This window comes from Mustela putorius, unplaced genomic scaffold (assembly GCF_011764305.1).
Source record: "Mustela putorius furo isolate JIRA1106 unplaced genomic scaffold, ASM1176430v1.1 tig00000596_pilon_pilon_pilon, whole genome shotgun sequence".
Taxonomy (NCBI): domain Eukaryota; kingdom Metazoa; phylum Chordata; class Mammalia; order Carnivora; family Mustelidae; genus Mustela; species Mustela putorius.
The window spans coordinates 12846735-12874714 of NW_025421428.1; the positions used below are offsets into that span (position 1 = coordinate 12846735).

Genomic DNA, 27980 nt, shown 5'->3' on the forward strand with positions numbered 1-27980 from the left:
ATTTAAAAAAAGACTATTCCTTCCCAAATGAATGGTCTTGGCACCCTTGTTGGAAAGCACCTGGCCATTAATGAATGGGTTTCTTTCTGAACTGGCAATTCTAGTCTACTGGTTTATAGGCCTATCCTTAGGACAGCACCAGTCCTGATAACCAGCTCTGCCAGTAGTAAGTTCAGAAAGAGCAAAGTGTGAACCCTCCAACATGTAGTTCTTTTTCATGATATTTGGGGTATCTTGCATTTCCACATGAATTTTAGGTTAAGCTTGTCCATTTCTGTAAAACAGGCAGCTGGGTTCTGCCAGAGACAACACTGACTCTGTAGGATCAATCACTCTGGGGAGTGCTGCCCCCTTAACATCAGGAAGTCTTCCGAACCACAGACAAGACTGTCTTTCCATTTACCTCAGTGTTCTTTAATTTCCTTCAACAACGTTTTGTATTTTTTGATGTTTTATACACCTTTACTACATTCATTCCTACTTTGTTCATTTTGATGCCATTACAAACGATTGTTTTTTAAATTTCCTTTTCAGATTGCTCGTTGCTACTGTAATACAAATATAACTAATCTCTGTATACTGATCTTCATCCTACAAGTTGGCTGAACTCATTAAAAATGAATAGTTTATGTGGTTTTTTTATATAAAATGTCCTGCCAACTATGAGAAAGGGTAGTTTGACTTCTTTTATAATATGGGTGCCTTTAATTTCTTTTCTTGCTCGATTATCCTGCTTAGAACCTCTAATACCGTGCTGCCCAGCAATGGTGAGAGCAGGTGTCATTCCTGATCCTGGGGTGACAGGATTCAGCTTCACCATCAAGTAGGTTAGCTGGGGATTTTTCATAGATTCCTTTTACTAGGTTGAGAAAGTTCTTTTCTATTCCTAGTCTGTTGAATGTTTTCATCATGAAAGGTGTTGGATTTCATCAAATGCTCTTCCTATATCTACTCAGATGATCATGTGGGTTTTCTCCCATTATTCTATTAATAACGGTGTGTCACACGAGTGATTTTTTTGTATATTGAACCAACCTTGCATTCCTGAGATAATCCCACTACGGTCTTGGTGTATTATCCTTTTAATATGCTGCTGAATTCAGTTCCCAATATTTTGTTGAGGATTTTTAACATCCATATTCATAAAGGATACTGGCCTGTAGTTTCTCTCTTCTTGTGATGTCTTTCCATGGCTCTGGTATGGTAATATTGGCCTCATAAAAGGAGTGAGAAAGTCTTCCCTCCTCTTCTATGTTTTGGAAAAGTTTGAGAAGGATTGGTGTTAATTCTGATCTTAATGTTTGGTAGAATTCACCTGGTCCTGGGTTTTCCTTTGTTGGAAAAGTGTTTGATTACTAACTCCATCTCTTTACTTTGTACAGGTCTGTTCAAATTTTCTAATTTTTCTAGAGCCAATTTTGGTAGCTTGTGTGTTCCTAAGTTAAGAAATTTTTGAATTAATCAATTTCCAATAATTAATCTTTGATTTTACTGTTGAGGTAAGGAGGAGACAAAAACATGAGCTTCACCCTGTACATAAAGGCATGAAAAGGATTAAATACTTTATTCTAAGTGAAAGTGTTACTTTGTAAATCTTACTAGAATGAGAATTCAGATTAACAAGTCACGGAACTAAAGGAAAAGGCTGAGGGTTTCTCAGTCGGGTCCACTGCCAATGGTGGTGAGGACACTGCGACCAGCAGGAGGTACTCTGGCGACGGCTGGTCTGCAGGGCCAGGAGTGTGAGTGTTCCCTACCCAGCACGACCAAAGCCTTGAGTCTCCCCCTGCCGTATCACCACGGCCTAAGACCATTTCCTAGAGTTAGGTTTCCTTTGATCCCCTCCTTCTTCTTTTTAATTCAACAGAAAAACTGGAAATATCTGTAAAAATAGAGATGCCTCACCCTTTTCTATCAAATTCTTTGTCCAAATCCTTCTGAATCATCGTCTTCTGAGCCTTGTAATGGGTTATTATGCCAATGTTCCGGAAAGTAACATCCCTTCTTTTGTCTTTAATAAGTTTAATTATTTCCATTACCAGTTTTATTTCTTGAACATTTACATATGAGCTAAATAAGATGAAAAAAAAAAACAAAACAAAACACATCAAAACTAATAGCAGTCCAACTGCTAGCTTCAGTCCTACTTTCTTTTCCGTTACAGTGAAGGGCAGGCAGGTTAAGTTTCACCTTTATTCAGTCATCAGCGGCTCAAAGAAGCTGTTATAATGACCATTAATACTGCACACGTGCAGACCTATAACCACCCAGTGAAACAGAAGATGTAAGAAAGAAAAGATTCTGAAATCAACCGAAGGTCACTCACCGTTCTCATTTGTTGTAACAGGGATAGCAACAGTAAGAACAAAAGCATTTACGATAACGCAGATATGAATGATCAACAGCTAAAACTAAGAAATTTACTATCTTCCACACACTGAAAAAAGTGCTTTAGTCATGTATCTTCCTTAATTCCCCACCGCTGGCTGTGCAAACCACGTACCACACAGCCGAGGTGTGATGCCGTCCACACCGTCTGAACGAGACACGGCCCCTAGAGAACAACATGGAATCCTGCAGTGGGCTTGCCTCCTTACTGGCCTCGTCCTGCTCTCCCTACCCACCTCCTGAACTACAGGGACCCCTTCACTACCGCTCTAGGAGCTACATGCACTGCACCTGAGGCCACCTTACTGGTCTCACTTCAAGGGCCTTTAATACCCACAATCTTAACTTCCGACTTAAGTTTAAGTCTATAGAAAATCCTGTTGGGGCGCCTGGGTGGCTCAGTCATTAAGCATCAGCCTTCAGCTCAGGTGACAATCCCAGGGTCCTGGGATCGAGCCCTGTGTTGGGCTCCCTGCTCTGCGGGAAGCCTGCTTCTTCCTCTCCCACTCCCTCTCTCATTATCCTGTCAGATAAATAAATAAATAAAATCGTAACCCCCCCACCCCCCCACCATTAGCCAGCTAGCTCTTCCACCCCTGAAGTCTAATTTACTTTCCTTGGTCACCTCTCAGGTGAACCCTCCTCTGTGACCCTCCCCCCCACAGCGCTTAGGATCAACCGCTTCTCTGTGTCCCTAACTTCTTCACTCCATGTCTTCTCCCCGCACCCCGGTAGCTCAACTAATACATAACCCTTCCTGAGGAAGGGTTTTATCAATAAGGCACAGAGCACTCAGTGCCCCCTGTATTTCCCTGTACTCCACGCTGGGACCTGCGCTAACCACTTTTTCTCGTGCCCCACAAACCACATGAGTATGTTTCCTTATTCACAATCCCACATATCAGGTACTGGGTGCCCTCGGTCTCCCACCTTCATTCAAACGGGTCTACACTGATCCTCGCGCCACGTAACCCGCTGGAATAAGTAATAAACCTGAGGATTCCCATTTGTGTCTGTGTCTCCTCTTAGATTACAAGAGCCATGCACAACAGCCATATCTGTTTTACAACAGCTGTGATCTTAGCATGTGTTTACTCAAGTGCTTACCATGCTAGCGATTATGATCCCCATTACATGATTAAGAAGAACTAAAAGGCCGAAATGTACAGAGAAAGATATTAGTTAATTTAGGGTAATAAAGGAAAAGCTAGTAGCTTAGCTACAGAATGCCTGTGCCCTGACACAAGGCAAAGAGATGTATGGAAAATGTTTTCCATGTAAATATGAACAAAAATAACAACTCTGGGACTCTCCCGGGGAATGAAGAGAGGAGAACATACTCATTGTCCCGTCTTTCTGAACCGTCTCCAACATCGAACACCAGGTAAGGTTGAAATGGCCAGTCTGATGAACAGCGACTGGTTTCAGTCTGTCTACAAAAAAAGCAGCCACCATTCAGAATACAAGTTACAAGAAAATATTTTATTTTTATTAACATTTTTTTGTTAGGGAGGGAGCTGGGGGTAAAAAATACCTACCTTATTTTATCAAAATGTGTTTTAGTAAAAGGTAAAAAACAGATTGTATTTCTGTTCTGGGCCAGGAAGAGTGATCTATGCAATTAAAGATAACTGTAATTAAAAAGTCACTCCCAATACGATAAGTGAAAAAAGCCAGCCAGAGAAAACAGACAGTCCACAACTTAGGATGGTTCAACCTACCATTATGTGACTTAACTATGGTGCAAAAGCAATACATTTTGGTGGAAACTGTACTTGGAATTTTGAATTTGAGTCTTGTCCGGGGCTAGCAACACGCAGTACAATCCTCTCACGAGACACTGGGCAGCAGCGAGGCTCCACTCCTGGTCAGCCCCACGGTCACGAGGGTAACCAACTTCTACACTTAACAACCATTCTGTCTGTCACTGTCAGTACAGTATTTGATAAGTTATATGATAAGTTATATATAAGTTATATAACCAACAGTTATAAAGCAGGCTTTGTGTTGGAGAATTTTTACCTAACTGTAGGCCAATGTAAGTGTTCTGAGTACACTTCAGTAGGCCAGGCTACGCCGTGTTCGGTAGGTTACGTGTATTAGATGCACTTTTGATTTGTGATACATTTATTGGGACATAACTCCGTCATAAGTCAAAGATCCGTACTATGCTGAGTATAGTGTGATTCTTTTTTTCAAAAATTTAAAAACTAAAAAAGTAAAATAAGATATGCATAGTATAAGGACTAGAAATAGCTATACCAAAATGTTACCAGTGATTATTTCTGGGCAGCACAAATAAGAGTCATCTTCCCCTCTTCTTTTTTATCTGCATTTGCTAAAATCAACATGGCTTTTGTAACTAGAAAAAAGTACTAAACCTCTGTTATGCTTTTTAGGTCACACTTAAGAACACAGTAAAACAGCTATTCTTCCTAAGCAGCTAAGCCCACAAATAAAACAAGCTACAAAGCCACGAGCGGAACTCACCTGCTCGTCTTCAAGCTTCTGTTGTAAACATAGCTGGAGGGGAAGAGACAGATGTCCGGGTGCATCCGGTACTGAACGGTGAGCTGCAGGACCGGCAGCCGGCCGACCACACTGTGCTCCACGCTGTCTTCCAGCAGCTTGTAGAAGCGCGCCATCATTGACTGGTCATAGCCGTACTCCTGAGCTTTCTGGAAAGGGCGAGAACAACGATCTCTAAGCATTTGTTCATACTTTCCCTACTGCTGTAAAAACAGTGACTGAGCACTAATATGTATGACCAAGAAGCAGATTCAGAGAAAGATGTTTCTGACTTCAGGCCTTGGAGAGCCATGTAGCTCGACTGTTAACAGTTTATTCAGAAAACCCATATACTGCTTATATGAAAAATGTGATCTCGGGGATGCCTGGGTGGCTCAGTGGGTTAAGCCTCTGCCTTCGGCTCAGGTCATGATCCCAGGGTCCTGGGATCGAGTCCCGCATCGGGCTCCTTGCTCAGCAGGGAGCCTGCCTCTCTCTCTGCCTCTGCCTGCCTCTCTGCCTGCTTGTGTGCGCTCGCTCTCTCTCTCTCTCTCTCTGACAAGTGAATAAATTTAAAAAAAAAAAAAAATCTTAGAAAAGAAAAAAGAAAAATGTGATCTCGGGCACCTGGCTGGCTTGTGAGCATGTGAGCCTTTATCTCGGGGTTGTGAGTTCAAGGCTCATGTTTGGAGTGGAAACTACTTACTTTAAGAAAAAAAAAAAGGAAAAGATGTGATCTTGTAATGACCACAAGTAAAGCTATTTTGATGCTAACAGAGGTCACCTGAAAGAATCAATAATAAAAGAAACAAAGAACTGCAACACAGATTTTAACAATTATATCTAAGGTGTTCTCTCACAAACAGAAATACTGGTTGTCACTGTACACAAGTCTTATAAAGACCAGTCTCCCCATGTATCCATCCGTCCGTCTATCCAACATAACACTGACCATCTAGAAGTTAGGGTGCCGAGACTGCTGGGTAAATTAGACCAAATGTCACAGAATTTGTATTTCAGTGGAGAAGAAAGACAAGTGACAATAATGACTAAATTGATTTCATAAACCTGTTAATGAGTTAAGACCTGAAAAATTAGTGACCTAAGAGACAAATGAAGAGAACAGTTTTAATGTTATTATAGCTGTGCCTTGGGATATACTTTTCAATGTCAAATCATAGAAATACTCAAAAAGTACTGCATCTTACATAATCTAGAAACAAACACTAAGACAATGGAGACGGGATGGCCACACGTGATGCCGCGGAAGCCATGCACGTGAGGTTCCAAAACCTACTTCACAAATTAGGGGAGCTGTCGGTGATTCTGTTCATGGAGAATAATCAAGAACCAACTCACACTGCATTTCTTTTAAATAACATGGTGTTCTGCAAATTTACGGACTGAACTTCTTGAACTCAGCATGTAGTGAAAACGGATTGTTGATGGGCCCCAACTTCACTGCTTTGGTGATGGATAAAAACAGCAACAAAAATGAGAAAAATCTACTTGGGCTTTTTACTATTATTATTATAGAATTAATATGGGCTTATTGAGAAAAATTTAGAAAATTACAAAGTTAATTTTCTCAACATGCTTTTCTGTCCACCTGTTTCTAAGAATTACTGGGAACAACCTAGTTGAGTATTTTAACAGATTTTGCTGGGCATTTGTTGTGTGTTTATTTATTTCTTTCCATCAATAGTCATCGAGTGCCAGCCTAATTCAGGCACCGTTTTAGGCGCTGGTGTTAAAACAGTGAAGAGAACAGACAAGAGTCCCTGCCCTTACGGAGCTTGCATGGAGGGGTAACAAACAGTATATAAGTTGCTAAGATGTGGTATGTCAGGTGGCTGGAAGGTCTGTGTGTGGAGGCTGTATGTATACAGGGTTTGCTTTAAAGGGGGCAGAAGCATTCCGTGCCGGGTTGTCTTTTTTCCTAGTCTATAAAAAGATCAGGAATATCCTTCTGTGTTAGAACACAGAATCCGCATCATCTTGTAGGATGTACTCAGTTTTTTTCTACAAGTGGAACTGTTACTTTTTCTTTTTCCCCAGAGAGATTCAAAATAGGTTTGGCTAACTTAGCGAGTACATCAGCTTCTGGGGACGTAGATGAAACTGTTGAATGTCTACTACTAACATTTTATTTAGTTACGTAGACCTATTTAAAATCACGTATAGAAAGAACCTATGATTTAGAAAGTAATACCGTTTCCCCCCACTCCTTCCTATCGACACAGGTTTCCACTCGGAGACGGCTGGGCTTCTAGTCCCAGCGTGGTCGCGCATGTATGCTCAGATGTCAAAGAGCTGCGCTATCATTTTCAATAATCCAAAGTCAAAACACAGTAATGACAAAAAAAGAACAAAAACCAAAAAACCAACCAACCCGCTGGCTTTCATTCCACAACTGAACAGAAAAGCTCTGAAATGATCTGTTCTCTGGGGTCATTTATGCAACCACCACTCTGTACCAACAATCCACGGATCAGTGAAATATTCAACTATTATTACATTCAAAGCCATGGTCTACACCTATTCAGATTACAAACCCTCTACCAAACGTCCTGATTCTGGCGTGCATTGGTAGGAGCTCTCTGTGGTGAGGGAGCAGAGAGGGCGGGCATATTCCCGGCGCGGGCTGTTTCCTCCCACAATGAGGTTCACGGGCCCCTTTTCCTGACACTGTACTTTCAGAGGACAGGAGAAGCACTTTTTTTTTTGGTATGACAGGACACAAAATTCTAGCACTGAAAATGTACTCTTAAGAATACATTTAAAGTACTCTTTATAATGTTTTCAAATATATACATTTAAATATAAATCAGAAGATTAGGAAACTTCTTCTAAAATTTTTCTTCTATTATTGTTATGGTGTGTGTGTTACTAAAATGGATTGGATACAGCCCTTAAAACAGCTGCGCACTGCCTTTCCCCAAGAATGAGCAGGCCGCACACAGAACACGGTCGTTCTCGCCTTCGCCTTCTGGTCTTGGGCACCCACCCTGCTCACGTCACATGTGCACAGAAGCACAATCAGGAACACAGGGACATTTTTACAGACTCTTACTCTTAAAATTCCAACAGTGTTTCCCCTTTCTTAGCCATTCCCTCCTTTTCCTTCCAAGTAAGAGATGTTGATCCAAGAAAGACCCCTCCAAACACAGTAACAAAGAAGGCCCTTCCACTTTTAAGCAATATGAACATGAAACTAACTTACCATAGAAATGACCGTGGGAGGGAGCTGTTTCGGATCTCCCACGAGGATGAGCTTGTTACAACGATGGATGAGTGGAGTGAGAGTCTCAACCTCACAAGACTGCCCGGCCTTGAGAATAAAGTACATAATGAGAAGGTGTTCTTAATCACCTTTGCCGTTTCTTTATCTGTGTGCACTTTATCTAATTCACAGAAGTTCTAACATTCAGACAAGTATCACTTTCTCTTTCTGCACTGAGTATCAAAAATAAGGATTTTGGGGGGCGCCTGGGTGGCTCAGTGGGTTAAAGCCTCTGCTTTCGGCTCAGGTCATGATCCCAGAGTCCTGGGGTCGAGCCCTGCATCGGGCTCTCTGCTCCACGGAGAGCCTGCTTCCTCCTCTCTCTCTGCCTGCCTCTCTGCCTGCTTGTGATCTCTGTCTGTCAAATAAATAAATGAATTCTTAAAAAAAAAAAAAAAAAGGATTTTTGAGTGTACTTATTGTGATGAGCACCAGGTGACTGAAATAACTTAAAAAAATAAGAAAAATAAAGTAAGCAAAAAAAACAAGGTTGGTTTATTATTTTTTTTTTTTGGTTAGAAAATAAAACAACAAAGAAACAAACACTCTCGACAGCCAATTAAGAACCACCACCGCAGAGGCGCTGTGAAGCCGGCACCACTCGGGCACCATGACCGCTTGGGAACCAGCCGCCAGCTGGAAGGCATGTAATGCCCCAGTTCTATGTTCTTTGTTCCTTCTGGGCACATGCCCAAGGGAACTGCATGGCTGTGAGTCCCCCTCTCCCCGCCACCCCCTTTCTTCCTTGCTCCCCGCAGGCCTCATCATCTGCAAGACTCAAGTTTCTCTTCAGTGCCATTTTCTCCAATTATTTTCATCACTTCCATGATGTCTGTTCTTTCGTTTGGTGAAAACGGATCTTGGATTGATCCTCTGTATCTCATTTTCTGCGTCTTTTGTCTTCTGGCTCCACATTCTGGCAAACAGTAGGTACCCAACAAATGCTTGCTCAATGAATGAACTACGGATAAAGGATGTTAGCTGAAAATATTGTGGCTCAGAGCTGTCCAAAGTTATATTAAAACTGCTTCAAAAGGGAACCAGAGCTATTCCAAGCAGAAGCGAGATACTCCTTGGGAAAGATCTGTTGGAACAGTCAGGGATTCCAGAATCCCAATTCTGGAAAAGCCGTTTTAACTGTGAGGGGCTGTCAGCAATACATTCCAACATACGAGACTACACACACAGGACAGCAGGTAAACACCAGTGGCCCACGGATCCTGCTCTCCCTAGGTCAGCAGCAGCAAAGACCCCCAAGACTCGGCCCTCACAGCACCATCCAACTGCGCCAACTGACCTCATCCACAATGACACAACTGAAGGGGACACCCCCTTGCCCACGAAAAGCAGACTCCAGCAGTAAGCCACCACTTGTGCTCAGTGTGCAGCAGATGACATGGGACTCCAAGATGATGATGCTCTGTGTTTTTTGTGGGCGTCCTTGAACCTAAGACAACAAATAAAGATGAATCAGTATTTTCACTGTATATAAATTCTTGCTTATGGTAGGCCCGTTTTTACTGTAAAACATCCACCATTTATTATACGATAAAAATATTTAGTGAGCACAGAGGTCCCAGGAACCTCAAATCTAGAAAACGGCACAAACGCTCAAGACGATCAGAAAACAGCCGGGACAGCACCGTGTAGCGCAGCACAGTCTAAGCTCAGAAAAGGAGTTAAAGCTCATTAGGAAAAATTTATTCAGGCTTGATTTGGTCAAAGCAAATTATAATCCTTACAGCAGATGTACGTGGGCAGGTACAGAACGCGTAGAGACAGTGGTGAAGCAATTATCAGAGTTAAACTAGGGTCAGAACTCAGCTTGAATACACATTTTTCTGTCGGTTTTTAAGTACACAACGCTGTTCCTTCTTTTACAAAGGCTTGTACCAACACCACCGCCTGTGAAGAGGAGGAGCTCTGTGCTCACGCGGTAAGAAAGGCCTCCTCAGTCCGCCGCCGCCGTACAGAATGCTTCACGGTGCGGGCAGTGCGCGTCCCATCTAGGGTCCAAGCTGATAACCCAGCGATCTCATCGGACTCAGTGAGCCCGTACCGGCTTATGAACAGGGGCTCATCCCGGCACATCTGGTCAACCACAGACGTGGACTGCCAACCATGTGTGGAAGCATCAGGGAGATGGTGGCAACCATGGCCCTCGCAGGGGCACACGTGAACGCACTGTCACACACCTCCCCTCTCAGCCACCTTTTGAGGAAAAGTGCCAAGTACAATGAATTCCGTGGGCCACAGAACAAGGTGGCGAGGAGCAAACCCACAGTATATGCAGAATCAGATTTCAGTAAATACAGACTTCAGCCTTAAATTTGGGAAGGAATTTTGGGCTCAGTTTACAATTTAATAAAAATCTTTCCACATAACTTTTTATTTAAATAACCAACAGCTAATGGAAATATGAATTAAGTTCAAATGTTATTTATTTAGCTCTACCAGAAAGAGAAATGCATTCAAGAGAAAAATTTCAGCTTAAAAATACTAGTAACATCAGGCTCCTGGGTGGCTCAACTGGTTGGGCAACTGCTTTAGGCTTAGGTCATGACCTCAGAGTCCTGGGATCGAGTCCCACATAGGGCTCCCTGCTCAGTGGAGAGTCTGTTTCTCCCTCTGACCCTCTCCCCTCTCATGTTCTCTCTCACTCACTCTCTGAAAGAAATAAAACCTAAAAAAAAAAAGATACTAATCACGTCACCAGTTGCTAGAACCTGCTCTCCCTGACCCCCACTGGTTTATTAGGGCTGCAATCTGGTTAGGATACCTGGCTCATCCTTGCTTTGATCAAAATCTTATTCATTTTTTTAAAAGATTTTATTTTTTTATTATTTTTTATAAACATATAATGTATTTTTATCCCCAGGGGTATAGGTCTGTGAATCGCCAGCTTTACACACTTCGCAGCACTCACCATAGCACATACCCTCCCACCAATATCCGTAACTCCACCCCCCTCTCCCAAACCCCTTCCCCCCAGCAACCCTCAATTTGTTTTGTGAGATTAAGAGTCACTTATGGTTTATCTCCCTCCCAATCCCATCTTAAAGATTTTATTTTTAACGGCGACTGGGTGGTTCAGTGGGTTAAGTCTCTGCCTTTGGCTCTGGTCATGATTTCAGGGTCTTGGGATGGAGTCCCACATATGTCTCTCTGCTCTGTGGGGAGTCTGCTTTCCTTGCTCTCTCTGCCTGCCTCTCTGCCTACCTGTGATCTCTCTCTCTGTCAAATAAATAAAATCTTAAAAAAAAAAAAATTTATTCTTTAATAAGTTCTATGCCCAACATGGGGCTCAAACTCACAAACTCACAATATGGAGTTACCTGCTCCATTGACTGAGCCAGCCAGCTGCCCCTTGATGGTATTTTTACATCCAAAGAATACTGGGCAGAAGTTACACACACTATAGGATTCTTATGATCAAAAACAAATATAAGTTAATACTTCCATCAAGAACTGCAGAACACTTGTTCATACTCTCTTTTGCCAAATCCCCAGCCAGTATCACTCTACTTGAATCCTGACATGTGATTTTCCTCCCCCCCCCCTTTTTTTTTGGTGTCCCTGGGTGGGCACTAATTCCATTTTCTTTTTAACAGGAAAAACATCTTCAAATCTACTTTCGCTAATTATTCATCTATGACAGTTATCATAACCGACTTTGCAGCGGCGTGGCATGGGGAGCACCTAACAATGGAGTTTAATGCTTACCCAGACCTAGAAAAGGAAAAGATTACTCTGTATAATCGCCTCTCTCTTATAAATCTTAGTGAGGGTAAGAATTATTAGGCTAAAGCAAAAAAAGCAAATGTACATGCAACTGCATCATTTTCTCTACTTTAACATTTAAAGAAGTTTTTCATAATAAATAAATTTTTTTTGGTAAAGATTTTATTTATTCATTTGACAGACAGAGATCACAAGTAGGCAGAGCAGCAAGCAGAGAAAAGGGGGGGAAGCAGGCTCCCCGCTGAGCAGAGAGCCCGATGCGGGACTCGATCCCAGGACCCTGAGACCATGACCTGAGCCGAAGGCAGAGGCTCAATCCACTGAGCCACCCAGGCGCCCCATGATAAATAAATTTTTAAATGTAATTGAGAAAAGCCCATCAGTTGTGTGAAATAATTCATAATAAAGAGAAAGAGAGAAAAACGTGGAAAATGCTCCAGGTGAACCACTTACCTCTTTAATTTTAGAAGCTAGTTCTTGCCTCTCTTTTGAAACTTTTGCAATTTCTTCATCTAATTCTTGCCTCTGGAAAAAGTAAGAACACAATCATTAAAGTTAAAATGAGCATTTTCAAATGCTTCCAGCTGACTGTCCTGCCTTTCAGGTGACACTGATCTGCCCGAGAGAGGCTCGCTCTTCACCCAGTTCCTTCTCTCCTCCCCCGGAGTCCTGACACTCGGGCTGTGCCTTGGGCCACACTGGCTCACACTGGCCCACATGCACACCATCCAGCCAGGCAGCCTGCAGAGACCCTTCACGGACAGCAGCCCTCACACAAACACTGATCCCGGGCAGGAGAGCAACCAGAATCCCTGCAAATGGAAGCCCCAACAGCACCACCCTCATGGCCAGCAACCCCGCTGCCTCCAGCGCCTGTGCTCCTGATGCACGCCCACGCAGCTTATACAAGCCCTGCCCTTTTGGTCCGAGTGGCCCAACATGGCCCTAGCCCAGGACCCGGAAAGCACTCCACCCACAGACCCTAACGAAGACACACACCCCAGGTCCTGCCTCTCTGTCCACACTCTGCCTTGACCTCCCTGTGTGGCCCCTGGAGGAGGGATGTGTACTTCCTGCAGGATTGAGCGTAATGAATGTATCTACTCAGTTTCTCTCGGATCTGGCACCCTGAGCTCCACTTAAGCATAGTCTGAGAACAAGCCTTAACACTGTGTGAGATGCTGTTCTGCCCAGTGCGTCCCGTGTGTGCTACTTCTATCTGCTGAGCAGTCTAACCCCTGGGGCTCAGTCCTGCATTAATTTCTGGGTGGTTCAAACAGGTTATTCATCACAACCCAGTCACTACTCTAGCCAGAGTGATGGGGACAGAACACAGGCCTGGTAAACTATGGCTCACATTCCCTTATGAACAGGGATCAGACCTGTATGCACACCCAGGGACTAATCAGACACCCGCCGTGTAACTGACATGGGTGGTGGGGAAAGCAGCCCCTTCTCTTCCTATGGGTTTTCTTTCCTTCCTTCTTTCTTAAGATTTGAGAGAGAAAGAGAGAGATTAACAGTGTGGGCATCAGGGCAGTGGGGAGGCAGAGGGAGGAGGAGAGAAAGCAGACTCCCTGGTGAGCACAGAGCCTGACACGGGCTCGATCCCACAAACCAAAATCAAGAGTCAGATGCTTGGCTGACTGAGCTACCCAGGTGCCCCTCCCATGGGTTTTCTAAGCTGGGGTGGTGGTACCCACAAACGCTGGCACTTGTCTTCTGCAAGATGAGAAATGCCTGACACACAGAATAATCAAGGCATGGAAAAATGGCATCTGAGCCTCTGGATCAGCCATGCTGAAGCTAATCCCTCCCAGAGTTCCTAGGTATATGAGTGAGTGAATTCCCTTTTTGTCTAACGTGGGTTTAACTTGCAACTGAAACATATCTAATAAATTCACTACAGCTTTAATACAAGCCAGACAAGAGCAAACTACAGCCTGTGGGCCAAATTCAGCTCACCATCTGTTTTTATAAATAAAGTTTTATTGGAACACAGCCACATACATTTGTTTATGTATTATCTATCACTACTTTTATGTTACAACAGAGCTGAGTAGCTGAAACAGAGACCATATGGCCTGCAAAGTTTAAATTATTTCTACCTTTCCTTTCTAGAGAGCTTTTTAATCCCTAATATAAGGCATATCACTTTTGTATACATCTTTATACACAAATTATGCTATTCCACAATAAAACAATGGTATCAAATATTCATCACTAGCTTCTATACTTATCAGCTATTAAAAAACACCCATCAAGAAACGTGTAGGTACCTGCATTTCCCTTCCACCTCGGCATAAAGCACGCTGGCGGGAAAGTTCATCTAGTTGACGATCTAGAAATTCCTTTCTTCTATGCATTTCCTGAACATGAGAAGGTAAGTCTTTTTCTAAAAAAAAAAAAAAAAAAAGAATGATATGACAATTCTCATAAATATACACATATGCATATACAATGAGAAGAAAAATTAGTTCTCAAAGCAAGGCTATTTCGAGTTTCTCCAAAATACCTTTAATGCCCAACACATCACCTATCACATAAAAGGAAACAAAGTAATGTCAGTTTGTGCCTTAATAGTACTTACTCATTCTGTGGTTAACTTGGCTATCCAAACTGAATTTTAGGACCTCATTATTAATAGACTTTTCTGGACCGAGACGTACTAAATTTATATCTCCACAGTTTCCTGTTGATAAAAAAAATCATACTTAGAGATTAATAAGGACACTGCCAATTTCCACATGTAGTATCTATTTCTCAGCAAGCATATTAACAATCAGGGAAGGGAACCAACATTAACTATCAAGAACTCCACACCTGCAACCACACTGGAGGCTCCATACACAGTAGATACTCACAATCACCCTACGGGGGAGTACTTACCATTTCCACCTAATAAAAGCTACAGAGGTTGCATAAATAGGACATTACAAAGTTGAGATTCAGTCATACCAACATTTCTCAAACTATGTTCTGAATACTATTCCACAGTAAAGTACATTTGGGGAAGGGGAGTTAAATAGGACAGATTTCTTAACCACAGGATAGATCAGGTATATACAGACTTTCATTTATGAATACATACTTGAATTCCCTGACAGAATCATATTTTACTATCAAATCCTTTTCTATGGAGCAGTCACAACAAAGTTTTTAAAACTCTATTCCACATCGTGATGCTACTCCAGAATCTAAGGGACACAAGGGGCTGGAAATTGCGGAGTTGATAACTGCAAACAGTGGAAATGTCACAGATGTGGCAGCTAACCACACCCTTATTTTAGGTCTCCATATTTGAGATGTTATTTAAGCTGAACATCTCTCACGGCATCACGGGGCTAAGTGACAGCCATCCGCACTTACCCCGTCTGACAGACCACGTCCTTATTCGTTTATTGTCGATCTCCCTCCCTGGAATAGGTTTTGTTGTGGTCACTGGCTACGACAGTGGCTGGCAGAAGTGCAATCAATGTGTACTGAATGAATGAATGACTTACTAAACAGCTGTCCACAACATATTTTTGTTTCTAGTTCAGCTCAATCTTCTAAATTTGAAGCCACCTTCTCTGGTCAACATTTACTTGAAGGTTTCAAAACTGCTAACTTACTTGTGTTTCCACCAGAAAGGTAAACGAAATTACCTAGACATTCACCCCCTATAAATATCTAGAAATGCGCCACAAATTAAAACAGACTCCTTTAAACTGCAGGGTAAGCTCACAGAAATGGAAGAGAAATTCCTAGGGGCCAAAAACAAAGAGAAAACTCAAAACCAGAGTTGAAAGCCCACAGGCTGCTGAGGCTTCCCCAGGGGAGCAGGAGGAGTCAGGGCTGGCACTGTCTAGTGCTCAGAATTTTTTTTTTTTTTTTTACATTTACATTCAATAAAATGCAGATACTTAAAAATCTTTAGTCCTACAGAGTTTGACAAATGTCTACACTGGCAAAACTACCACTCCAGTGAAGACACAGGAACTCTACAATGGAGGCCTGGATTCTAAAGGCCAGCGGAAAGGGAAGGGCCCGGAAGAGGTGGGAGGAGAGAAGGGAAGTGGAGCTCTCTATGCCTGGGCTTAGCTTAGCGGAGAAAACTAAATTCTCTTCCAGAACTTTCCAGCCCTGGGCCATGCCCCAGGTGGATTTAGGGACTAAATATAGAATTCAGGGAATGACAAAGATGGCCCAATCAAAATACAGTTCAGAGTTTTAAAATGAGAATACAATGAGCAACTTTATGCCAATATACTGAAAAACCTAAGAGGAGTGTTGATTTTTCTTGAAAAACAACAAATTAGCTAAACTCACTAAAATACAGATACCCCAATAGAACTTTAACAGTTAAGATATTCAGACAGTAGATTAAGACTTACCCTTCTGTCAATAAACAAAGAGCAACAAACAAAACAACAGCAAAAACAAATTAATCTTCAAGGAATAGATGATCTCGGTCGTATATAAAGCATTGTAAAGAATACACAAAAAATTACCCCCAATTCCATTTTCAAAGTCAGTCTTATAAAAACTAGACAAAGATATGACAAAGAAAAATCACAGGCTGGCCTTATTCATGAATACTAATTTCAAAATACTAAATTAAACATTAATAATCTAGCAACGTGTTAAGAAATAGTAATTAATACATGACCAAGTTGGCCTTATTCTAGGAATCCGAGATATTTTAACATTAGAAAAACACTGCCATTTACCCCATTAACAGATTCAAGAAAAAGATTTCATGATCATTTAAATGCATGCAACAAGAAAAATGCATGCAATAAATCTCAACAGCCCTTCAGGACAGAAACCAAGGACAAGGGAACTTCTTTATCCTGAGGAGGGTAAACACTAAAGCCCCCAAATCAACAGCTTCCTTAATGGCGAGATGCCCAAGGCATTTCTCTCAGGATGCCCAGGACAGCTGGAAGTAGGGGAAAGAAAATGCGGTACAGAAGACCCAAGTTCTCTTCCACGGCCAGAAGACAGCAATTTTTCTCTAACAGAATGGAAGCTCCAACCGGACTCCCGGCTGGCCTGGCCTGACTCCTGCCCAGCTGCACGGGCAGCACATGCCTGCGCCCTCCCCTTCCCTCAGCCCGCAGGGAAAGGCACGTTCGAACCACAGCGCTGTGGACGTGTGGGAGCTGCTCCTGGGCGTGTGAACTGCTATGCCCACTTCTGAGGAGAATTTGGAGAATTTGGCACTATCCAGAAAACCGAAGATGCAGGAAATCCTTCGGCCCAACATTTTCACTCCAATGTCTACCTGTGGTAGGCCAGCGTTTTTATAAACTCTTGACCTAGCACGTGAAGTACACGTGACGTCAAAACCCAATATAGAACTCCCGCGCCTCCCCAAGGAAAGAGCAGAGTCCCCACGCGCCCTCACTGCCTGAAGCTCCCCGGGGAGGGCAGCAAACCAACGCCCAAACCCCCGCCTTTGTGGGGCTTATCACATTCCAGCTGTACCCTACGAAGGATCTCTCAATTCCAGTCCTTCTGTTGAAAGAAACTTCTGCTAGAGTTCCCCACACCCTACCAATTCTTCCCATGGCTAACCCCTAACTGCTCTTCTCCAGGTCTCATCTTAGACATCATCTCCCCCCAGGAGCCTTCCCTAACCCTTCCACGACTGAACCAAGGGCCACTCTAAGCTGTCTGAACACAGCCACATCTCCCTGCTCTTCCGGAATGTCCAGCTTTATACTCTAAATGCTCACCGATCCACTTCCTCACTACTGTCTCTTGGAAGGTTTCACTGCTGAAACCTCAGTACCTAGCACAGGGCCTTGGCAGAGAATAAATGCTCAATAAAATCTGCTAAACGAATTGATGAGTACATATGGGCCATGGCCCCAAGCAGAAGTTACCATCAGAACTGGCTTGCCCTCTGGCATTCCAAGCTGCCAACACTAAACACTGAGAACTAAACCAAAAACAAATGAAAAGCCATGTAAGTATCATACCCAAAGGATTCTTCTTGTCTTTACATTTTTCTTTAAATTCGAGGATGATTTTTTTCATAAGCTCATCAACAGCTGCGTTGGAAGGCGCACACACAAGGACACGGTTTTGTTTGATTTTGGCATTGGAGTTTTCATCTGAATGGCCCTTCCTCTGGTTCTACAATTTGACACACACACGCCAAACAGACAGACAGACAAAAGATACTGATGAGCTCTATTACAGAGTTTTCCAGTTTGCTCCTACTTCCATGTACGTTCGAGAGTTCCCCTTATAAACACTTAAAAATAAGTAACAGCACCTACAGCTTACGTTGACGCTGAGATGACTCTAACAGGACATTTTATCATGGCTTCTCTGAGCCTCACCTCACTGTCCACTTACTTTACTGCATACTCAATCCAACCAAAATGTAGCCCTGGAATACATTCCAGTTTCTTGGCATTGGACGTGACACATTATTAAGCCAGAAGACCACCATTCTAACCCTTCAGATCAGTGTCACACAGGACAGCATTTTCTGTTTTGTTATCTTTTATAATCTTCTCTCCTTCTGCTACCTCTTTCTCGGACACAGTTCCACAAAGTATCAAAAAGCTACACAGAAGTGCAGGCAGAGAGACCCGTAGTAGTTATTTACACATGTCAGTTAATTCGCATGAAGCGATGCTCTCGGCTAACAGCACTGATGCCCTCACATGCTCTACCTCTGTCAGGAGGCGGTACAGGAGGCCAACAATAGTTTTTGATTTTCCTGTTCCAGGCGGTCCATGTATCAGACAGATCTTGGCAACAGACGGGGAGTGCTTGACCATGGCATATGCAGTTTCTATCGCTTTCTTCTGGTCTTCGTTGAAATCTCTTAAGTAGGTGATCTATATAAAAGACATTAGTGAGAGTGAGTTGCTCTTAGAGTGGCCCAGGAGAGGAGGAAGAGAAAAACTCCATTTGAATTTCTTCTAGACTTTATCAGACAGAAGCTTTGGTTATGATCAGGCAAGACCCCAAATGATCTTTAACTGATAGAACCAATTTCACTACTATAGAGAAAGTTATTTGTGAGTGTCTGTAGGTGTCAGCCCATCTACAACTACTACAACTGCATTTTTATTTGTGAATCTTACAAAGAGAGTCACAATAAACTGATCTGTACATTTCTTCTATTTATTCTTTACTTAGACAGTAAAAAACCATTCCAAGATTTTGGATCAGATCTAAGTTTAAATCTCAGTTTCACTCATAAGCTAGGTCTCCAAACTCCTAACCTCATCCATTAAATGGGACTCTCCTGGGAGGATGAAAAGTGAATGATGCTGCACGGAAAGCCCCCGCACACAACCGCAGTCCAAACACCACCACTTTCCTCTTGCTTCCTTGGAACGAACATACACAGCTCTGAGAGGGAGAACATGGGCCCAAGTGAAATGGCAACTTCACCCGTCAATTCTCCATCGCTCTTTTAATTGCAAAAGTAACTCAAAATTAACCCACTGCTACTTCTGAATTGTCACCACCTAACAAGCATTTACGTAGGATGCTCATTTCACATTTTAGGGCTCCTCTCTAACCATACTTTCAATTCTTTATTGCACTATGCCTTTTTCCTGAGGTAAGCTGAGTAACGAAACATAGACTATGCCACACCAAAGAAAATGCAGCGCCACATGCTGTTGCTGTGCGCGCACAGGGACGCGGCTTGTCCAGCACGCACGGGAATGTGTGATGAAGAAACACACACGAGGCTGTCATGTTCTGACACAGAATTTTCAGACTTTTCATTCTCGTTTAGCCATGACTCACAATTCTCTCAGATGTTGTAGTTAGTAAATCTTTCGTACAGAAGTCCATAGGGTTTGGATTCAGAACAGCTCTGGCCAGTTGGTTCCGTCCACTCAACAAAGACATGGCTTTCAACTTCCTTTGTGTAGTTACCAGAGAACTGATCACAATGCATTTCACGAGCTCATTTAAATTGACTGGCAAATTATCTTGAGTCTGGATGGAAAGGGAACACTCAGACTTCCCGTTGCGCACTATTATCAAGAAGGAGAAAAAGCAATTTCAGTTACCAATGAATAATACTGTCCAGCTAAAATAAGGTTATTCAGAATTATGTATTTTATAATTCATGTCTTTTGTATGACATATTGTTCAAGTAATTCATTCAAATGCTTACTGAATGGTTCCTAAGAACCAGGTAATTCTTTCCTAGAAGAGGGAAGCAGATAACCAAGCAAAAACGTCAGCGGTGAGGAGCAGTGTGAAGAAAGAAGAGAAAACGGGGCGCCTGGGTGGCTCAGTGGGTTAAGCCGCTGCCTTCAGCTCAGGTCACGATCTCAGGGTCCTGGGATCGAGCCCCGCATCCGTCTCCTTGCTTCCCCCTCCCCCTCTGCCTGCCTCTCTGCCTACTTCTTATGCTCTCTCGCTCTGTCAAATAAATAAAATCTTCAAAAAAGAAAAAATGAAAGAAAAAGAAAAAAAAAGAGAAAGAAAGAAAAGCAGAGAAAGGGGATGACAACGTGATGAGGATGTGTTACCATCATGGACAAGTCAGGGAAGGTCTTCCAGATAAGACTGCGCCTGAGCAGAAACTTGAAATAACTGAGAAAACCACGCCCTTGTCGGGGGAGAGGGTATTTACTGGCAAAGGCCATGAAGCAAGGGTGTGACTGGAGTAGCCGTGCACAGGGCGTGGGGGGAGCAGGGAGAGGAGTGCGGCGGGAGTCAGAGAAGAGGACAGGGTCTCCATCTTACAGGGCTCTGCAGACCACGATACTGACCGAATATTACCTCGAGTCAGGTAGAAAACCCCAGGGCAGCGCTGTACCGGGGAGGGACACGCTTGAAGTCACCCATTAGCAGAATCACTCTCACTGTGGGGGAAGATGGAATTGCAAGGGGAAAAGCACAGAAGCCAACAAACCACCAGGAGGCAGTGCAGTGGACGGCTGTGCGGACCAGGAGGCAGGAGCAGACACACAGCTTGGATCCTGGATACTTCGCGAAGAGTCAGCATGATTTCCTGATGAATTACACGTAGGGTGTGAGACAAAGAAAGCATCAAGGATGCCTAGGGGTTTGGGTCTGAGCAACTAGAAAAACGCAGGCCCCACGTGCTGACGTGGGAAAAACAGAAAGAATAGTAGACGTCAGGCAGACAGTCAAGTGCTTCCTTTGTTTTTTTTGTCTGACAGATTTGCAAATGGCGAGGTCAGACAGTTGGGTGCTTGAGGAGCTAGAAGGAGAATACTCAGAAACAGAAATCTGGTGCATGTCGTCATTTGCAAGAGTCAAAAGCCCTTACTGAGCTATGTATGCACCCTTCCGGCTACTCGCCCAAACACAATCTACAGAAGCACTGAGCTGGAACACACTCGAAGTGCGGCCCACCAGCTGAAGTGCGGCCCGCCAGCTACAGTGCGGCACGACGCTGAACCCCAAGGAGTTTCGTTTTTAAGACTACTTGCAAAAAGGCGAAGGAATAATGAACTCATGTTCTCGTGACATAATTGAGACTAAGGAAGCGGTAGTGTTAAAAAAAGGCCACTTGGCCTACAAAGAAGAATGTGGGCGACGCTGCGGTTAAACAAACGCAGGTTTCATTTCCGGGCTGACCACACGTTACTGAGCGTGCGCCTGGGTGAGCACTGAAGCCTTGAGCCTTCCTATCCTGATGAGCAGAGAACACACAACTCCTACTGCTTTGCAAGGCTTTGAGGAAGACGAGAAGAGAGCACAAGACGGACAGGGCATGTGGCTGGGCACACAGCAGGTGCTGACCTTACTTCTGTGATGCTACTCCCTGGAGAACGGTCCCTACAGCACCAGGGATGGGAGCAATGGAAACAGCAAACTCTTCAAGTTGCCTTGCAGTGACTTACGTGTTTGGTCTTCTCACTGATACTTAGCCACGACACCAAGGTTGTGATTTAATATACAAAAATAGCTGGTTTGCAAACTATTGTTTAATAACAAACCCAACGACAGATGAAGGAATGTGTCAGAACGAGAGGACATTACAAAAGAAAGCTTTTAAATCATAAGTCTAGCCCAGTAAGTACTGGGCCTTTCCCAGGTAAGTCTAGAAAAACTAAACAAGGACTCTGGAAGGCAAGTAATCTGGCAAATACATGTCTCGAATACGCATAACAAGTATGTGGCTGGTAAAGCACAGCTCCGAGGGAATTAAAAGATGAGCTTATATCTCACAGATTCCTCTTCACAGTCTCATCGTGTACTTACTGACAGAAGTGCGGCGAAACTTATGAACATACGCGCAGTGGTAATCACGGAGATCTTCCATGTGATCTCTCTCTGTATCTTTATTCTCTCCGTTTTGTCTTTCGGGAATCAAAAACACCAAATCATTTTCCTTTGGATGAAGTTGTTTAGCGAGTTCACATTCCTCAAGATGAACTATGAAACGATAAGAAGTTGGCATTGACTCTAACAGAATTATTTTAAATGCGATTAACTTAAAGGATATTAAACCCTTGTACTAAGTTCAACCAAGTATACAGCACAAGATGTTGTAATCTACTTCAAAGTAATACTCTGAGTCAGTCAACATTCTCAAATACAGATTACACAGTATTATAAAATGCTTCTTAACAACGGCTAAAAAGGGGACACTTGGGTGACTCAGTGGGTGAAGCCTTTTGCCTTCAGCTCAGGTCATGATCTCACGGTCCCGAGATCGAGCCTCCAGTCTGGCTCTCTGCCCTGCCCTAACCCTCTTTCTCTGCCTGCCTCTCTGCTTACTTGTGATCTCTCTCTCTCTCAAATAAATAAATAAATAAATAAATAAAATTGTTACCAAAAAATGGCTAAAAAGCCAAAATAAAATCATAATATTCAAAAGTAGCTAGTAAATTTCCTTTCCTTAAAGTTTTAGTTTTTAACCAAGAAATTCTTTTTTGTTCCTTACTTTCAAAATCCCAGAAAAATACCCCAAAACAGATCCAAAGACATATAAGAAATCTGAGCCTACTTGGGGCATTTCAAACAAGGGGGAGAGGCTAGTTGTCAACCATGGGGGCTGGGAAAACAGCGAGTATTACAACAAAAAAGCTGAGCACCAACCACCAGATCCAGTAACCGTATAGTGAACTAAAATATGAGGCACTGGGTTTAGGCAGACAGAACCAGTAACTCCAGACAAGATTTTAAAATGTAGCAGGTATGGAGTGCCTAGGTGGCTCCGACTCAGGTGATGACCTCAAGGGTCCTGGGATGGAGCACCGCATCAGGCTCCCTGCTTAATGCGGAGTCTGCTTCTCCCTCTCCCTCTGCCCCTCCCCCTGCTTATGCATGCACCCTCTCTCTCAAAATAAATAGAATCTTTTTAAAACAATAAATAAAAATTGGCAGGCAAGAAAGATCTATGTGACGATATCAGAGAGCAATTACAACAGTGAAGAACTACTACGTTGAGATCCAGAGGAATGTGGAAATCCAGTGGAGGCAGCCCTGTCATTTCCCCCTAGAGACATGTGAACTGTTCTTGGAATGATAGCCAAGAGGCCAGGCCATACCTGGGATGGTATAAGACAAAAACTGGAGTCCAGGGCCTGTATAGAGTGGGAGTGGGGACCCAGGCACCTCTATATGCTTCACACTGGGACTATGAAGGAGGCCTCAGGACTATGCCCCAGCATGAGGAAGCAGCAAACGTGCCTTGACATGGGCAAGAGCCCAGCTTCCAAACAGCCGGGCACTTTAGAAAAGCCCAATGCCTTAAACCAGATCTAGATGATCCCACATCAAAGGTACCCTGAGAAGTCTGGCAGAAACAAAGGAAAATCCTCTTTGGAGGAAGACAGAATCATCCCAGGCCTCAAATTAGTTTTATAAATAACTTTCCAAATGACCAACACTCTCCAGTGATAAGCAAGGCACATGGAAAGAAGAACACACCAACTGGTAGGATTCATCAACAACCAAGGACTGTCCTGGCAGCTATAGATTATATCTCACACAGTTTATTATTTTATTATTTTATTATTTTTTTTAATTTATCGGACAGACAGAGATCACAAGTAGGCAGAGAGGCAGGCAGAGAAACAGGGGGAAGCAGGCTCGGAGCAGAGAGCACGATGCGGGGCTTGATCCCAGCACCCTGGGATCATGACCTGAGCCAAAGGCAGAGGCTTTAACCCACTGAGCCACCCAGGTGCCCCTATCTCACACAGTTTAAAAGGTTTGCCTCACCTACGGAGACACTCAAAAAAGAGCGACTAAAACTATAGATTTGGGGCGCCCACTTGTGATCGCTGTCTGTCAAATAAATAAATAAACATCTTAAAAAAAAAAAACTATAGATTTTGATAACTCAAGGGTGCATGTTTTAAGTTTTAACCTTACTGTTTTAAAACAGCAAAAAATGTGTAAATTGAGATACAATTTCCAAACAAGAAGAAAAAGTAAAATTTCGAAATGAGAAAAAAAGTAGAAGTATTCAACCAAAACAAAAGGTAATACATGTAATATACAATTAGGTTCACTTCTATTGTGTTTCATTTTATGGTATGCTTTCAACAATTCACCTGTGGTTATTTAAAAGTTCAAAGTCTCATATATGTTGTAAAAAGTATACTCTAGTTCTATCTAATTCTATCTAGTTCTAGTATATCTAGTTCTCTAGTTTTTTTTTTTTAAAGATTTTATTTATTTGATAGAGAGAGAGAGAGAGAGAGATCACCAGAGAGCATGAGCAGGGAAACAGCAGAGGGAGAGGGAGATGCATGCTCCGGAGCCCGACACGAACTCAATCCCATGACCTGAGTCCAAGGCAGGCGCTTAACTGACTGAGCTATCAAGGCGCCACTTAGTTTTTTTCTTTATATATTCTGTTAGGTATGTAGACATTGAGAATTGTCATCTCTTCTGCTGAACTAAACTCGTGCAAAATTCCCTTTGTATGTAAGGTTTTTCTTGTCTTACAATCTATTTAGTCTGATATTAACAAAGCTAAACATCCTTTTTTAAAAGATTTTATTTGAGAGAGAGAGAGAGAGAGAAAGTGTGTGCACATATGTATGGGTGACTACCTGCTGAGCACAGAGCCAGACGTGGGGCTGACCCTGTGACCCTGACGTCACTACCTGAGCCGAGCTCAAGAGCAGGATGCCCAACCAATTGAGCCACCCAGGCACCCCTAAACACATCCTCTGTTGATAGGGTTTGTGTGAGTGCCCTTCTCCAGACTTTTATTTTTTCAACCTTTCTGTATTCTTATGTTTACATGTATTACTTGTTCATACATACAGTGTATTATTCTATCAATCATATTATTCTTGAAATACCGTTTTCTTCTACAGGATTCTCAGAATACTTAGAAAACTGCAATTTCAGATACGGGATAAAAGAATACAGATGATATTGGTCATATCAGATAGCAAGTCAGCTCTCAAAGACTTGTAAGGGTCCTATCTAAAGGGCTTACATTATACTGGATAGAAACACAAGTATATTTAAGTCCATGAATTTATGAAATTAATTAATTAACTGGTCAACACCAGTGCTTGCAGTGAATTAACTCAGGTTAATTCACTTTTTAAAAACTGGTCAAGAGTCAAGTACTTTTCTACCTTTCTTTATAAAGCATAATACAGAATAACCAAATAATATACAGAAATGTCCTTATGGAATTATTCCAACTATAAATGAAGAAATTATCAAATAAAAATGTCACCATTTTGTACCTTTAATAAGCTAATTTAGGTATTAAGCATCCACAGCTACAAATATTGCTAAAAGAGAAATTAAAGATCACTCACCTCCTAATAAAGGAATATTTACCACCATCTATGAGACAGTTTTGTCAAAAATTATAAATCAAACTTGAATCAGACCATATCTCTAGATACAACTATCAATTTCTAAGAAATGCAAAAGAGAGAAAAACACAACACCCAACACCAGGGGGCACAATCAACAAGTACAGGCAGTAATTCTAAAAGATCAACAATTCAGCTTCTTCAACAAACAAATTACAAAGGGGGGAAAAAAAAGCAGAATGAGAAAATTACAGTTCAAAAGACATCAACTAGTGTTAATGTGTGGACCTAACTTGGACCTTATTTCAAATTGGCTGAAAAAAATTGTTACTTATAATGAAATTGGAAATTTGAACGCTGACTAACTATCTGACATTAAGGGATAACTTAATACTTTAGCAGTAAAATTTTATCTTATTATAAAATCTTAGAGGTCTGTACCTTTTAGAGATACTCATTGAATTACAAATGATGCCCCAGCCCCACAAAAATCAAACCAAAGAAGATATGCAAAACCTCTCCATAAGAGACTCTAAAACATGACTGAAAATAAACCAAGATAACTGGATATAATTCTTATTCACAAATTAGAAAATTATTAGAAAGATGTCAATTCTCAAAAAAAGAGATGTCAATTCTTGCCCAATTTCCCCATTTTTTCCTCTAAAATTTATATGGGAACTCGGACAAAAAGTGCTAAGGCACTCTTAAGGCAAAACCAGGTAGAAGAAACTATTCAGTTGGTATTAAAACGCATTATAAAGCTGGACTAAGTAACTGGGCAATGTGATGTGGGCACAAGGGTAGGCAAATGATCCAAAGAACAGGGTCCAGAAAAGAAATCCATGAGTAAAATGGACACTAGATTTATGGCAAATATGGCACTGCAGAGCATGAAGAGGATGGTTTTTTCAATAAATAATATTGGGAAAACCACAACTCCATTTGAAAAAAAAATGAGACATGACCCCTACACATCCCATTCATACGTAAAAATAAATTCCAGGTCGACAAAACAATGAACTCTCTAGAAAAGGAGCTGAAAACTTTTTCTGTGAAGAGCCAAACAACTTCTTTGCAAGCCACATACAGAGTCTGCAGCATATTCATCATCTTCTTTTCAAAGTTCTTTGGGGCACCTTGGGTGGCTCAGTCAGTTAAAGCATCCCAGGGTCCTGGGATCAAGTCCTGCATCGTATTCCCTGCTTGACAGGGAGTCTGCATCTCTCTTTCCCTCTGCCCCTCCCTGGCTCATGCATCCTCTCTTTCTCAAATAAATAAATAAAATCTTTAAAAAATTTATCTTTAAAAACATAAAAACCTTACTCTAGGGCAGTACAAAAACAGGATATGGGGTAGATCTGCAAGCTGGAGTTTGCTGACACCTGTTCTAGATGTTAAGATAACACATTTATGATCTGCAGCAGGGAAAGGTTTCTTAAATGAGGTACAGAACACTAACCATTAAAAAAAAAAAAAACAGAGAGGGGCACCTGGGTGGCTCACTCAGTCCACTGAGTGACCAACGACTAAGCTCAGGTCTTGATTTCAGGGTTGTGAGTTTAAAAAAGAAAGAAAGAAAGAAAGATGCATTTGCTGTGTTAAAAATAAATTCTAGGGGCATCTGGGTGGCTCAGTGGGTTAAGCCTCTGCCTTTGGCTCAGGTCATGATCTCAGGGTCCTGGGATCGAGCCCCACATTGGGCTCTCTGCTCAGCGGGGAGCCTGCTTCTCCCTCCCCTCTGCCTGCTGCTCTGCCTACTTGTGATCTCTTTCTGTCAAATAAATAAATAAAATTCTTTTAAAAAATAATAAAAAATAAATTCTAGAACTGCCTGGCTGGCTTGTTCGGGGGAGCATGCAACTCTTGATCTTAGGGTCATGAGTTTGAGCCCCACATTGGGTGTACAGATGACTTACATAAATAATAAAATTCTTAATAGGAATAAAACTTTTAAAGACATCAGTGAGAGTCAAAATGCAAGCCAAACTGAGAGAATGGCGTGTATCCAGATCATATAAGGAACTCCTACAAATCAGTAAGAAAGAGGTAACAGAAAATTAACAATAACTTTTAACAGGCACTTCCCGAAAGAGATTACTGAACCATCTACTAAATCATAAAAAGGTGCTCACCCTCACTGGAAACAAGGGTAGGACAAAATAAAACCACAAAAGGCCACAATACAAACCTGGCACAATGGGTAAAACTAACACGGCAGTCAATACAAACATGCTGGTGGAAACCTGGAACCACATGACTTCTCGCACACTGTCGGTGGGGCATGATGCTCAACAGGCCAGGCGTGACCTAGT

The 27980-nt window shown here is 42.4% G+C and overlaps 1 protein-coding gene across 1 annotated transcript in view; it reads right to left on the reverse strand.

Moving 5' to 3' along the window:
- The window catches only part of SETX (senataxin), an 84797-nt gene that overhangs the window by 8603 nt on the left and 48214 nt on the right, over positions 1-27980 (reverse strand). The window contains 12 exon segments of the mRNA XM_013058609.2: positions 1906-2070; positions 3729-3821; positions 4879-5066; positions 8120-8227; positions 9477-9626; positions 12374-12445; positions 14200-14315; positions 14511-14612; positions 17890-18046; positions 18595-18762; positions 19688-19920; positions 22130-22303. Of these exon segments, the coding sequence (XP_012914063.1) occupies positions 1906-2070; positions 3729-3821; positions 4879-5066; positions 8120-8227; positions 9477-9626; positions 12374-12445; positions 14200-14315; positions 14511-14612; positions 17890-18046; positions 18595-18762; positions 19688-19920; positions 22130-22303 (1726 nt within the window).